At 35.4% G+C, this 15,071-nt stretch overlaps 2 protein-coding genes across 3 annotated transcripts in view; one reads left to right on the top strand and one right to left on the bottom strand.

Annotated features, from left to right (window-relative positions):
• The window catches only part of LOC137400789 (probable methyltransferase TARBP1), a 37,726-nt gene extending 33,299 nt beyond the window's left edge, over positions 1-4,427 (bottom strand). Inside the window, exons 1-3 of the mRNA XM_068087127.1 lie at positions 3,900-4,427; positions 2,838-3,032; positions 2,583-2,643 (exon numbers count right to left, since the gene is read on the bottom strand). Of these exons, the coding sequence (XP_067943228.1) occupies positions 2,583-2,643; positions 2,838-3,032; positions 3,900-4,427 (784 nt within the window). The remainder of the gene's footprint in view (positions 1-2,582; positions 2,644-2,837; positions 3,033-3,899) is intronic.
• A 4,190-nt stretch (positions 4,428-8,617) lies between these two features.
• LOC137400030 (splicing factor 3B subunit 5-like) lies at positions 8,618-14,274 on the top strand. 2 transcript variants are annotated; one of them, XM_068086334.1, is made up of 3 exons: positions 8,618-8,669; positions 11,760-11,914; positions 14,042-14,274. In XM_068086334.1, the coding sequence occupies exons 2-3, from the start codon at positions 11,783-11,785 to the stop codon at positions 14,171-14,173; spliced, it is 264 nt and encodes an 87-aa protein (XP_067942435.1). In that variant the 5' UTR covers positions 8,618-8,669; positions 11,760-11,782; the 3' UTR covers positions 14,174-14,274. The 2 variants fall into 2 exon arrangements, with proteins under 2 accessions (XP_067942435.1, XP_067942436.1); XM_068086335.1 differs by lacking the exon at positions 8,618-8,669.
• Positions 14,275-15,071: the final 797 nt, after the last annotated feature.

Here is a 15,071-nt window from a genome sequence, read left to right as displayed (position 1 = left end):
ATACGAGAGATAGAGACAGGTTGTATCACGCGTTAGATCATTTTGGGCAAATCTGGGCATGTTTTTTGGCCTGAGCATTTCTACCGCAATCGAATTTTTTCGATTTTAACCTTCAAATATCTTGACAATGAGATCGCCTAGCACAACAAACAACATATCAACTGATATACAAAGAAAAATACAGTCAAACATGGATAACTCGCCCACGGATAGCTCGAACACATGGTTAACTCAAACGGTTTCTTTGGTCCGTTCCCACGTAATGATAAATTGATTTAGATAACTCGACCTCAACTCTGTTAACTCGAACAGTTTTTTGCCCAACGGCTACCGAGACGGTTGTTATCGCTTTAGAAAATCACTTTATTCCAAGTCATAGAGGTAAACCTCAACTTTTCGTAAATCATAGGCGTCGTTATTACCACCGTCGGCAAAATATTTTTGTTAACGACTTTTCTAAAGGTTTGGCGACTTTTGATTTTTACCAAACATCTGCTTAGCAATCGCCTTTCGGAAGCATGGAAAAGTGAGGTGACCTTCGCATAAACTTCAAGAAAAATCGGCAAAATTGATCTCGGTTAAAACGCTCAAAAGAAAAAGATGTCTTTTCTTCTAAGCATTTCAACAACGACCAAGTTTTGCCAATTTTAATCTAAAAAACGTTCTGGCAATAGCATCACCTCAAACAGCAAAACAATCTCAAGTGATAGAAAAATCTCCTATACTTTTTGATAAAAAAGTTTTCAACTTTACATTAGAAGCATTTAATTTGAAACAAGCCAATTATGCTTTGATTTCTATTATAGTTTGTATATGTGCATGTATCTACTAATAAATAAATAAATACATGGACTTGTGACAGTGCTCTGATAACTTGAACGCTCTGATAACTCGAACACTTTCGCTCGGTCCCGTGAAGTTCGAGTTATCCATGTTTGACTGTACTTTCTATTAAAATCAACTCAAATTTGACGCAACCACATCTGGTGCAATGAATTTCTTACAACAAAAAGTAGTAGATCAGATTCAACTAACTTTGATGATAGATGAAAACCTTCTAGTGCAATTCCTAGAGTAAAACGTGTATTAAAACGTGTAAAATCTGTATAAATATCACAACTTCTTGATATTGTTAGCTATGACGTTTTGAAATGTAAACAAAATTGTGCATTGGTTTTATATTATTACTATATTAATAATATTGGTTATTCTAATATCAGTGCATTTTACTTCTAATATTGGCCAATATTGCCTTTCTCATATTGCATGGGGAGAGATATAAACATATAATCTTTTCCTTTCATTATTGCTGCTTATTGTATATAATAACACCCACACCCAGTACATTACAGCTACCATTGCAGTTATCCTATTGCACTGCAGTGCCATTTGACTGCTAATATTGCATTTCTCAGCCATCAGTACCCTTTCTTTTTTCCAATATCACTTTGGTCGTGGGCTGTATGACAGTGGAATTTCTAGTTATTATACTGTTGTTTTAATCGTTATGCTATCACTTATCGTTGTTGTCTTATTTTCTGTATGTGTTGTCCGTTTATTATATCGTTGTTTCACTCGTTATGCTATTGTTATATCTGATATACCGTCATAACACTATCACTTATCGTCACTTATATTGTTGTCATACCAACGCGCTAGCAGTCGTATTTATTCACCTTGTTAGCCGGTGTTCTTACCATTTGCCGTTAGCCGGAACGGTTGATATTATTGTATATAAAGGAGTGCGTTCATTTAGTTGAGCAGAGCAGATAGCCGTACGCTCCTCGGCTAGTGAAATTTCCTTCGCTAATTAAAAGCTGAATGAAACTACACGCACTCTCTTCTCTTTATTTATTAGTCTAGATCATGCCAAGTAAAGGCCGGCAAATCCCTTTACAATACGTACAGTAAAAATAAAAGTTCTTTGCGCACTGGAGATACGTTCACGCACCTATGCACTGCAACGAACTGGGCAGAGAAAGGTGGATGCTGGGTGGTGCTTCTGAGTAGTGCCTACGCGCAGACCTGTTCGTATGTACCGTTGTTCGTAACTCGAATGTTCGTAAGTAGGGAACCGTTTGCACAGGTAATAATACCACATTGTCAGTACAGTTAGTAATACCGCATTAGGAGTACAGGTAGTAATACCACATACATTATCAGTACAGGTAGTAATAACATATTATCAGTAAAGGTATTAATACTACATTATCAGTACAGGTAGTAATACCACATTATCAGTACAGGTAGTAATACCAGATTATCAGTACAGGTAGTAATACCAAATTATCAGTACAGGTAGTAATACCATATTATCAGTACAGGTAGTAATACCATATTATCAATACAGGTAGTAATACCAGATTATCAGTACAGGTAGTAATACCACATTATCAGTACAGGTAGTAATACCATATTATCAGTACAGGTAGTAATACCATATTATCAATACAGGTAGTAATACCAGATTATCAGTACAGGTAGTAATACCAGATTATCAGTACAGGTAGTAATACCACATTATCATTAGATGTCATAATACAGCAGAGTCGGTACAAAACGAAGATAAAATGAGACACAACCTTGCTGATGAGAGTTGAATATGTCTTCTATCTTTGCAAGGTTCGGCTGCACGATGTGAAACTGAAAGCAATCATAGAGCATTAAAAAAGACCATGTGACTTATTTTAGGAAAGTAGATTGTAGAAAAATTAAGGCACTTGTAAATGGGGAAAAAGCTGGCCAAGAAGCGTGGCCACAGCCTCCAATATGGATGTGACTGCAGCAACTCTAACTACATGAGACGATACTGCGAGAAGAACTAAGATGGTAGTCACCTGCTTCTCGTTGAGGCTCTCGAGCAGAAGAATGTAGTTTGTCCATGACGCAATGCTCATGTCCTTTTTCGTGGGATCTAGTCGCAAACCACATAGGTCTGATCCAAAATCGAGTCTTGTTTCAGCGGTCCTCAACAGAGTCTTTATTACGTAAATACTCTGCTTTCGCACCAAAGGCTCTATGGATTTAACACCCTGGACACAAGATAATTTGATAAACGTACCCATTGTCTTGAAAGTCATAACGATATTTGACATACTAACAACAATAATATAATCAGCCCCGAAAAATTGCTAAGAGAGTAAAAGATACACAGAATGAATGGAACTATACAAAACAACAGAAAGGCATGGAGACAAATAAATCTGGCATGAAAATGTCCAAGAGAGACAATCACCATAAAACAGTAGCAATAGCATTAACAACACATAAAGATTCTGAGTAGATAAAAAAGACACAGGACTGCAACTACATACACCTGGAGTAAAATATGAAGGACAATTCAGAGTCTAGGAGAAGTTACAATCTTTAAAAAGGAGCCCGAACTGACTAGGTGAGACACTGCACAGCTTTACACTATAGATTTGTAATCCAAATGTTATGAAGAATGGGTTATGGTACACCTCCACAGTTATTGTATATGACAACAGACAAAACGGTGTCCATATTAAAGACCTCATGGAAAAACAACAACATATCATAAAATTATGATGTCCTTATAGCATGCTTCCTGATTCATGAATGAAAAAAGTATTGGAGGACCTCAGCAAGCAAATTTGAATGTGTATATATATAAACCAATATCATGACACTATGGGATCAGGAGAGAAGAATTAGAGCAGAAGAACAAAAGACCAACTTACATAAATCAGGCGCATAATGGGAGAGCAAGTCTCACTTACCGCTAGAAGTAGACCTGAACAGTCATGGAGGTTAGCAGAATCAAGCAATTGATGAATTATAGCACAAAATATGGTGAATGATGATGGAAGAGATTGGGGGTCCATAGTGAGTATTTCCTTCATGTCATGTAAATGGCGCCTATCTAAAAATTGCACTACCTGCCCTAACAGGACGCCAGCTTTCCTTGCTAAGTCTATATTGTTGCTGGCAATGATTCCCTTCACTAAATGAGATAAACTCTGCCAGACATAATCTGAATGCTCATCATCCACTGTTATGTTTCTGTGAGGCGTAGTTACAGCAATTAATAGCTCAAGTCGTAGTGAAAGTTGAACATCAGATCTCAAGGTAAGGTCTATAACAGACCAGACAGTTTTGGTCGAGTAGAGTTGCACACATGCAATCATTCCCATAAAACTGGGTGATTCTGATAATCTTGCAAATGATGCCAGCTGTGACAGACTGGTGTTTGAGTCAAATTGGCCATCTCCCATGTCATCTGAGTATAAACACTTCTTAGCATGCGACAAGAGAAGCGTTTGCAACATTTCTTGGAACTCTTCATCAACATGGTCAAGATCTTGAATAAGTTTAATAGTTGCAGACAACACATTCAGATCGAAGTGTTTGCTCGTCATCTGCAGTTGATGCTCTAGTATGTGAATGAGAGACGTGCACAGCTCCATTATAACCAGTAGGCCTAACAACTCTGTGAAAGTACTCTTTACTTTCAATACCTACCAATATAAAACGACAAATTATTATCCCAAAATGATTGCCATAGATAACTAGTTTATTTTTACTATGTCACAATTAATACATGTGCCAGGTACGCCGCTAATGACAGTGATGCTAATATCGTTATGACTTGGCTATGACAACTTTGTTACATTCATTCTTATAATACAAGCTCCAGCTGAATATTTACTAATTCATTCTAAGAGTAATTCCTTTCACCCTAAGTAAAAGTTTGATAGCTAAAATTCTTAAGTAGCAATCGCATCTTTTTAAATCGCACAAATTTAACTCAAATAGTGTTCATTAAAATAGCAATGACTTTTGTACATTGATCTGAACCAAATTCAGCTCAGTTTAAAATTTTCTGCAAAAGACTTTCCATGGGGTAAAAATTACAGCGTAACTTATTTTATTCTAAATATTTACCAGATCTCGGTACAGAGTCCTTGTCCAGAACGAGGCCAGAAAGAGTATTGAAGCTGGTCAGTTCTAGTAAAAGGTAGGTAGTAGTGACTAAATAAAAGGTAGGTAATAGTAGCCGAAATGAGTGAAGAGTGAAGCAGGCTTAGCCTCTTTTAGCAAGCTACCATCTCTAACCCTGACTCCTACAGCTACTGTATGTCAATATCACCGTATATCCCCGCGTATAAGCCAATTCTAGAATGCAAAAAACTTTACCAAACTAAGTTCAGCTTATAAGCGCGTAACTCTGATTGAAAGCAAGCTCTGATTGATCGAAATGGCAACTTAATGCTAACTTAATTTCAACAACTACAGCTCAAATCTTTATTAACTCAAATTTATTAATAAGAGTGAACGTTAAAGATAATGATTACCACTACCATTAACTCTTCAACAAAATGAATTTTTCTACAAAAATAATTAAATATTCAGTACACCAAATATTTGAAATTGGTGCATATATGTTGTCATAACATTGACATACACATTGTCATACATTGTCATATACATTGTCATAGCTGTAATACGTCTGATCATCGCAAAAAAGAAATAGTTATAATAATGTGTTTTTACAAAGCGAAATTCAAGGTTAGTGTGAGATGCAAACATGTTTTCCATTGGTTCAACGCAAACATGATTGTGTGCAAACAAAACTATTCACCAGTCAGAAACATTTTGTAATAGCCTGCAAAAACTCCTCCATTTCCACAACCTTTTTCTTTAATAGGTACGTACAGGGTGTTACAATTTATGGGGTCGGCTTATATGCGAATTCCTATAAATTCCTTGCTTTCAGTGCTGTTTTTCTCGAGTCAGCTTAAATGCCTGATAGGCTTATATGCAGGGACATCGGTACCACCCAAAATTTCATTAAAAACATTATGACAACGTTTAACTCATTTCTCTTCCAAGCACTCAGAAGAATTAATTTTTTTCAGCTCAGTAAAACTAATTCTGCCTTTTTGCCCATATATATACTGTAAATCTCAGTGCAACGTTTTGAGTTCACTCTAGTAAAACAATACCCTTTTAGGTAAGGGTCTCAAACCATGCAGCTAAACTCAATACCATGTCAAACCAGTAAAGTATAAGCAAAATTTCTTGTTTTCTGATCTGCATCTCTATAAACCCTCCTTTCCGTTACATTCAATTTTAATGTTTATTAAATTTCAGATAATTCTGCAAGTCTACCCCAAGATAAAGATTGGAAATCACACTTTGAAGACGTTGACCAGATAACTTGAAAAAATTACTTGTATCAGTCAAGAGAGATGACTTACCAACAGAGAGATGGTAATACTTTTGTGGAGTAAACTTCATCTGCCAAAGCTTGGCCTATGATTCAAAAGAGTAAAAATCTCATTGCAGCATGGTGGTTTTATCTTGTGCAGCATAGACCAATGGTTCCAACCTTTCTCTAACTGCAACTTGGTCAATGTTTGACCATTTTACTGCGAACTGGGGGGTTGAATTATTCATAAAAAATATTATTTATCATTATTAAAATGATTAATTTTGGTAATAATAAAAAATAATACACCTGTTTCTTACTCATTTTGCTAGAAGCATTAAATTTTGAGGTGCAAGTGAGAATAGGTCATTTCAAAATAAAAGAGCGCTCGAATTAGACTGGGACTATAATAGAGGGGGACTAACTACTCTATCTACAGTTGGTAGGAGAAAAACTATAAAGTATAAATGCAAATAACAAAAGAGCATGAAGACCATGTAGCAGGCATTGTAGCTTGTTGCCCATAAAATCCAAAGAGTCAATTAAGAATTATCTACTCAAAAATAATTAATAATTACCCTGCACGATTATCTTTTGTAATTTGCATTCATACTTAATATTTTCTTGTCCTATAGTCCGTAGATGAAGTAGCAAGTCCCCCTTTCTTATCATCGAAGACTTAGATAATAAATAAAACAAAAATAATTAAATAATTCTTGTACTTGAACCGTACTTGAACTTGGAATTCTTGGACCGATACTGGTCTGTGGCCCAGGGGTTGGGACCTCTGCACTAGAGCATCATCAAATGTCTACACTGAGAATTAATGATATTTGGTAAGTCATTAATAAAAAGTAAAAACAACAGATCAAGTTACCAAGAACAGTGCCCTGCAGAACTCTAGAAGTGGCCGACCCAGCTTCTGAAAGCGCGCTTCCAATTTCAACTACTTGTGTTCTATCAGCCATAAAATATATTATTCAATATATTATTTCTTGTTGTATACCTTAATTTTTATTTGTATAAATCATTTTCGATCGTCCACACAATCAAAGGCCTTTGAAAAGTCTAATTCACAATACAATCCACACATCTATTGTGCAGATGAGCTGTATCTCACAAGATCTTCTAGCACAAAAACTATGTTGAACATTCATAGGTATGGTAGCTATCAAGATGCGTGCATATGTGACATCTTACTTACTCTGACATCTTACAACAAACGCTAGTCAAGAAAACAGGTCTATAGCTAACTGGATTATTCTTAGATCCATTTTATATCTTGGTACAACCTTAGCATGTTTCCATACCAATGGGAGTTTTACAGTTTTGATGAAACATTGAAAAATATCTGTTCCTAGTTGAGCAAGGCGTGGAAAAATCTTGATAGTAACCCCATTAATGTTGTTAGGACCTCCAGCCTTACCAATTTTTTGCATTTCAAAAGTTTCTGTACTCAATTTTCTGTAATTTCTATAGAGCTGGTGTCTGAAAATTGTGGTATTGCTATTTCAGGCAGAGAGCCACCTGTATCTATGGTACAAACAGATAAAAATGATCCATTTTGTTTTAATTTTGTTTCAGCTGGAACAGTTTTCTCGTAAGTTTGGCAATGGCATAACCAACTTGTGTCAAAAACTATTGAACTTTTATTGTTCTTAAAATTTTCTTATACTGCTTTTGGAGCTCATTTCATTGATAGGTGTTTCCAGATCAGTCTGTTTTAGTTAAACATATATGTTGCACTGATTTTTCACCAATTTTTGGTCCGTCTATCCCTCGAGGCTGGTGATAAGGCCTGACTTGTCATCAGCATGAATGGATAGGCAGATACTATAGTATCAGATTTTGCATGGTCAGCGTGTTTGTACACGTCTATGGTTTTTAATTTCATTGTAGCCTTATCTACACATAGGTCTGTCTCTATACCTATGATGGAGTGAACACCTAGGCTTAACTGTGGTTTATGAATATAGATGGAATTTATTAGTAAGTATCATGTCAATAATACTTACAAATGTTAAATAATGATTAAAAACAATTGTAAGTACCACCTTACAACATATAGAAAGAATCAATAACTGGTGTGGCCTGGTGTGAAGTTTCTTAACACACTACACTGATCACAGAAGAGCCATGCCCTCAGTGACTACAACAGAATAAACAGCGAAAATGGAAATGAACGTTCAAAGGTCACGGCCTTTTTCAATCCACTACGTATTATGTTCATGGCGTCGGGCTAGTTAGGAGACCACAATAAAATATTTGGTGAATACCAAACAGTAGTAACAAAGTATTTTAGGTTATAGCGTTGGTTCTTTCTCTAGTTGCGTATCTGCCAAATGTTGTGTGTTATTTACCTATTAACAGTTATTCATGAAATGGCAGCAGACTGAATTATAGCGACTCAAACAAATATATGCTTAAATAGGGTACATCCGTCGCTTCTTCGCCTTGCCTAGCGTTCTCTGTCTACATAGTTTATCCAAACTTTGTTGTGCGTATTAGTTCTTTGGTTTTTCAAGAAAGAAACTTGTTATCTGAAGTTTTTATTTGTGAAATATTTTCAAACAGTTACTCACGACTTGCTGTTTGTGATTTTCTGTTTGTTGCAACTTTGTCTTGGATCGAATGTATTTTTGTTGCGTTATATCCACCCGTGTTTAAAATTGAAGTTGGCTTTACCAGGAATTTTTATTTCAATTTGTTGAATTTGTATTACATTTGGGTTATATTTGATGGCAAATGTCGTTTTTTACTTTCATTATAACAAACAAAAATGCTATAACTATAATTGTGCGCTGTTTCAGATGACTAGTTATCTAGGCTGTGATACCTGTCTGAGTTTTTTCATCATGAAGTTTTTTCTGTATCACAAGTTTGTTACGAATTTTTAAATTTTACATTTTCAGTATGCCATAAAAATATATATACGTATGTGGGGTTATTTCACACAACTAAAACAGCTTTAAAATTGAAGTCAAGAGTTCCCTAAATGCTATATGCGTGATACATTTATTTTACTAATAGTTTGACACATTAAACACTATAAAGTGCATATGAGATACTATAATCTTGATTATGTTTAAAAAGTGTACAAACTAACATTAATTATTGCTTCGTCTGTTCAAATGAGCTCTAAAGATTTTCAGAGTTGTTGTCTGAGTCGGAACCAATTAGGCTGTTACTACTAAAATGTTGAATTGACCTTTTTAGCAAGGCTACCTGTGACAGACGAATTGAACAAACAATCATCCTAGAAGGTTGAAAGTAATTTTAGCAGCCTACCCTCTAACCATATCTGTAGGTTTTAGTGATGGTTTCAAACATCTTAAAAGTAGAAGCCTCTGTTATATTGATTCCTAAATTCCTAAAATTGTTTATTGTTGGTAATATAAAACAAATTCCTCTCTGCAACATCTTTTATAGTTAATACTCGAGACATAATCGGGATATGTATTTGTTGTGCCTGCACCATTATTTGGAGGTTCAATCAGATTGAGTAGGTTATTAAATACTGATATAATTAGTATTCCATAGGATAAAAATAGTATTTTTATTTGTTGTTAATACTGTGAAAGCACCTACAGCATTAGCTATTTGAGAACTGGTAATTTATTTATAAAATCACCCTTGTAGTATTTTAATTGTACACTCAACAAAAAATATTGTTTTTGCTCAGTATTGTTGTTCAGATAAGGAAATACAATGACTGCATGAGCCATTTTATGAACCTCCTCACGTTTTTTAATAAATCCACAAAAGTTGTGTAAGGGCAGTGATAAGCGGAACTAGATAACTATGTCAAGAGCATGGATACAGTTGAGCCTCAACTTGTGATCAATCACCTTTACACACAAATCTTATGATGCAAACATTCGAATTCATATCCAAAGCAATGTCTATCATGCAATGTCTGAAATTTTTTGAAACATGGTTTTGAAAATCTGTACATTCATGTATGTATGTCATCTCCTTCACATAGTCAAGTTCTGCAGTTTTCAAATAATGCTAAACATTGTTTTATAAAATTTAAGTTTTATAAACATAAAAACTACAAAAGGAATGTATAAATACATTCCTTTTGTAGTTTTTAAATTTTTGATCCTAGGACGTCTATCATAAGATGTAGTAGTGCTGAAAAAAATAGGGAATAACAGTCAAACCAAAAGCTAAAAAGGTCTGAAACCAATGAAAGTGGAGAGGCTGGGGGAGATAGTTCAAAGTAAAAATGTTACAACTTAAATTTTAATCAAAAGATATAAATAATTAATGATTTGGTCTCTCTCACCACCTCTATATATGTAGCATCTTTATTTCATAATCTCGAGTCTACAACTCTGTTCACCTTTTTGTGGCATGAAGGCAACATGATCATAAACATTTTTATTGAATATTACTTTTGTTCCTTCTGTTTGTTACATAATTTTTTTTTTGTAATTAGCTTTTACAGTGTTTTATATTTTTTTGATTGTTCTAAATGTTCCAAACATTTTTATATGAGTATTCGCTCTAACACGTGACAAGCCTAACATAAAATCCCTAAATAGCATAACATTCTACATCATAACAAGGTTGTGCTAATACAGCTCTGTAGGATATCCAAGTTAAAGGATATTATAAAATAACATTCTACAAATACAATAGCTGGCTTGACTATTAGTAATGATGGTTTAGTTCTTTTCTGGGCTCTTTAGATTCCTTTCTTTTTATGCATAATAAAGCTGTGTTTGCTAGGAACCATAAATTTAACACATAACATGCAACAGCTTTATAAGTAGAAGCTCATCTGGTGACAGGAGTTGTTTTGAAAACAATTTGGTGATAGGTCTACATCAACTCTTTGTCAGACATTTTTTTTTACTTTACTTTTTGTTTACTGAAATCACGCCAAATCAACGAACCATTGCTAGTGGTTAGGCTTTTGAACTAGACTCTCATTAGAATTTTGGGTAATTTAAACTTCTGCAGTATTGAGAAGCCACACGAAAGGACTGAAAAATAATGACGTTCTAAACTGCGAGACAAAAACAGCTGAAGATCCATATAATTCTATTATAATTGCTTAGATCTTATGTCTTTAATGCTAAATGTCTGTTGGAATTCTTTATTTGCTCAAATAAAAAGTGCCTTCTAAAGAGATTGCTTTTAAGATTGGCTACAGTTTTGGACAACTGCTCAAATTTGCAATAAAGAATCCCTGGATAGTGGATGCATACAGGCTTTGTTATTTTGTCCTATGCTTACACCACATAGGCAGGAGGGAATGCAATGTATAGTAATGACTAAGAAATGCATGAAAAGTAGTTCCAGACACACTTTTTGGTTACATCTGTCTTCTCTGGTTAATTTCTCCAATACAAGATTTAGATTTTGTTGCGGTCTCAACATGAACTCAATGGCAATTGGTCAATTTGTTCTAGTTGCGATGCAATATTCCTGTAAGTTTTCATGTCATAGTCAAATAATAACTGAGTGAGCTTTTGATCTTTTGCTGGCCATTTCTCTAGCACTATATACGAATGACTGCAGCTAGAAGAGGTTGTGAAATTTTCAGTTCCATGCTATCAGATTTTATTCATACCAGGTCATACATCTGTCAGAATAAGAATGGGTGAGAGATACAACATTCACAGTCAACTAGAGCATCTCCAGTCTAAGTACATTGGAACAGGACACGCAGACACAACGAAATGGGAATGGGTGACCAATCAACATCGTGATAGCTTCTCATTGTTTGTGGTAACTATCCTATCCTGGTTCACACTATAGCACCGTATGTCAGCATTAATCACGCAAGACTTTGGTGATCGTCTTTAATAAAAATATTCACACTATCACAAAACCATCCGGGTTTGTGATAAGGTGAATAGTGAAATCTTTACAGTGAAACATACTGTTGGGTGGTTTTGGAAAACGAATGCCTTGTCAAAGTCGATGACTGTTTGAGACGAATAGGTTCATATGGAGTTTTCACATTACATCGCCGTATGTCGGAGTTAATCACGCAATACTTCGATGATCGTCTATGATAACAATATTCACACTATCACAAACTCATCTGTGAATAGTCTGCGACATAGCATTCTCATTATACAATGCTGTTGCGGAAACGGTAAAGTACTAGTCCTGCAAGAACTGTCATAAAATGGGGATCGAGCAATCGATGGCGGTCAATCACCATCGCAGAAGTGGTACACATTGCACAGGCAGTCGTGGATGCTCAGCGATGGCGAACTATTGAGAAAGTTTGGCAGCTACAATCTTTTCCGGCGTCTTCGTGTTGCCGATGAATAGTCGATGAATACAACAACACCGACTTGCGGCGATTTAGTGTCAATCAGACTTTATTAATGGTAGCAATACTAGAATAATGACATCATAAGTACATTGCTTGCTCATATCCAAGTATAACAGCAAAAGGTTAACTTTCCTAGCTGGAATTGCTTTGATCATGTTAAAATTCTGTATTTGTACTTTTACCATAAGTAGCAGCAGGTTACCTAGTAGCAGCAGGTTACCTAGTAGCAAGAGGTTACCTAGTAGCAGGAGGTTACCTAGTAGCAGGAGGTTTTTACCATAAGTAAAAACCTCCTACTACTGTCCAATGTTACACGTTTACATCGAGTATAAAATTTGACTGGTTTTGAACCTTATAATATTTACATACATATTTTAGCCAATACTATTGATATTGATTTCATTTTATATCGCAATATTCCTATAGTAAGTCACGGAAAACACTACTTTTTTAGTGTTCAGTGGGTCAAATATCATCGCTTGTCTGTAATCACTTTGATGCACCCATTTAATTTTTACTGAACTCCACTTCATAGACATATATGCAGTATGATATAGATAGTATGCACTATCATTTGGAGTTCTCTAAAACAGAATTAATGTGCTGGGCTATAGTTACTAAAATACGGCCTGTTGTTTATTGAAAACTATTCACTGCAAGCGTGTTAATCAGTTTATTGGCTTAATGATTTTCATTTCAACATACTGGTTGATCCTCTTTACGGTCCAAACCCGCTACCAGTAAAGGTGCAATTACACCAGGAAAATTTATTGGAGTTGCTTCCACATCACCAAAGTCTGGTGTAAAACGAAAAATGGTTGTAAAAATGGCTTTGTTCCAGTGAATGGCACAAGATCAGTGATGTCATACAATGTTTTTCTGTTGTTGGCGACCATCACTGATGGCGTCCATTATTGTTTTAACCAATCATAGCATGCAATAGCATCAGAAATACAATAGCGATATACTATTCTCTCAAAAAGATCAGTTGTTAATAGCATTAGGTGTGTTTACACCAGGAGGATTTGAAGTCAGTACTACATAGTATTTATTGACTTTAACTCGTCATAAAAGCATGCTAATTACTATAATTATTATGCACATGTGTTACATACAGTACATGGCACTTTGCAGCGGAGTGACTCTTTTTTGTAATTTTGCTGCTAAGCAGTCAAAATGGAATAGATATTGACAGTATATTTTGTTGACTAAAAAATTTGAAGCATAGATATATATTTTGGAGTTTGAGTTTGTTCGCAGTAAAGTCTTTGCAGAAACCTATTTCCAATCGTAACCAGGTTAGAGCCATTTCAACTTCAACTATCTCAGCGGAAGCACAACTCCGACAACTCGTCTTGGTGTAAACTCACCTCAAGTAACGCGATTGAGTTGTAGCTGCAATTTTTGATAGTTTTACTACAGTTAACTACAGGGTACAGGAGAACAAGATTGATGATAGATAATGGAGTGGAATCGTAGCAATGCCTTGTTACGGGAAGGGGTGGTTTGAGTAGCATCCCATTGCTCAGCTTCAGATGAACATTAAGGCTATTTGAACTACATTGCAGGCACAGCATGACATGCTCAGTTACTTTGCACTGGCTGAGAATGAGAGCCGGGCCAGGGTCAAGTTTAACTTTATGGAGAGGATGATTCAACCTTGTGGGCCGCCACCTGAGAGGATGGACTTAGATGACTGACCTTTGTCTATACTCTGTGTTTTCTGCACCATTGCTCTATCTTGTATCTCAGCAAATTCATAGTTTTATTGTAAATATAACTGACATTCTCATGCATTAGATATGTACATGTATTTATAATTATATGTATGTTTCAATTGCTGGTATCATTAGCCGCTACTTGACAGATTTAACTGCTGTCGCGGCTGCCTGAGAGATTATTGCCCGTGACATCTGTTTTTCAAAGGCATCGAGATCATCTAACACTTCGTCTGCAGCAAATAAACATGATGCTATGTAGATTATCAAGAGAAGTTGTGAACGCTTAGTTAGTCAATATAGTGGGTTAGTTATATAGTGGGGTTAGTTATATAGTGGGGTTAGTTATAGGCCTATAGTGGGAATCAGAATTAATGAGACCAGCTCATATTTGCTCGTAGCAATAATTTACTGCCTTAAGTTTGCTAGAAACCATCACAATTCAGGTACCATTAGATTAATGATTGACACGCAGTGATTTTCCAATAAAAAGCAATTGGCAACTATTTTGTTTTGATGAAAATTCGTGTGACCTTGGGAAAAATAAAAAATAGCCTAGTTATTTGTTCATTGTATTGCCAACTAATTAATTTGGTGATATTATCACACCGTAATTTGAGCCCCTTGTAATAATCGATGGCTGTGAAAGCAACACGGGCTTATCACTTCTGCTATACAATGACTAAAATGCTTTTGCTATATTTTGCTAGAATAAGGATAAATTTCAGCATCTAATGATGTGCAATAATGTGATTGTAATTAAATCGATTCACATGGTGTCAAGATTAACAAACTGAGAATTATTGGGTAGTCTCATATTTTCCGACATCACTGTATATTAGGGTGACCTTTGAACACTTTTTTGTCATACACAAGGTCT

Source organism: Watersipora subatra, chromosome 7 (assembly GCF_963576615.1).
Source record: "Watersipora subatra chromosome 7, tzWatSuba1.1, whole genome shotgun sequence".
NCBI lineage: Eukaryota > Metazoa > Bryozoa > Gymnolaemata > Cheilostomatida > Watersiporidae > Watersipora > Watersipora subatra.
Note: the sequence above shows the minus strand (reverse complement) of the source record. Positions and strands in the feature narration are given on the sequence as shown.

Coding starts and splice junctions, on each gene's coding strand:
- LOC137400030 (XM_068086334.1), top strand. CDS start 11,783: ATGGGTGAGAGATACAACATTCACAGTCAACTAGAGCATCTCCAGTCT. Junction 11,915..14,041: donor ATAGCTTCTCATTGTTTGTG/GTAACTATCCTA, acceptor ACTACATTGCAG/GCACAGCATGACATGCTCAG.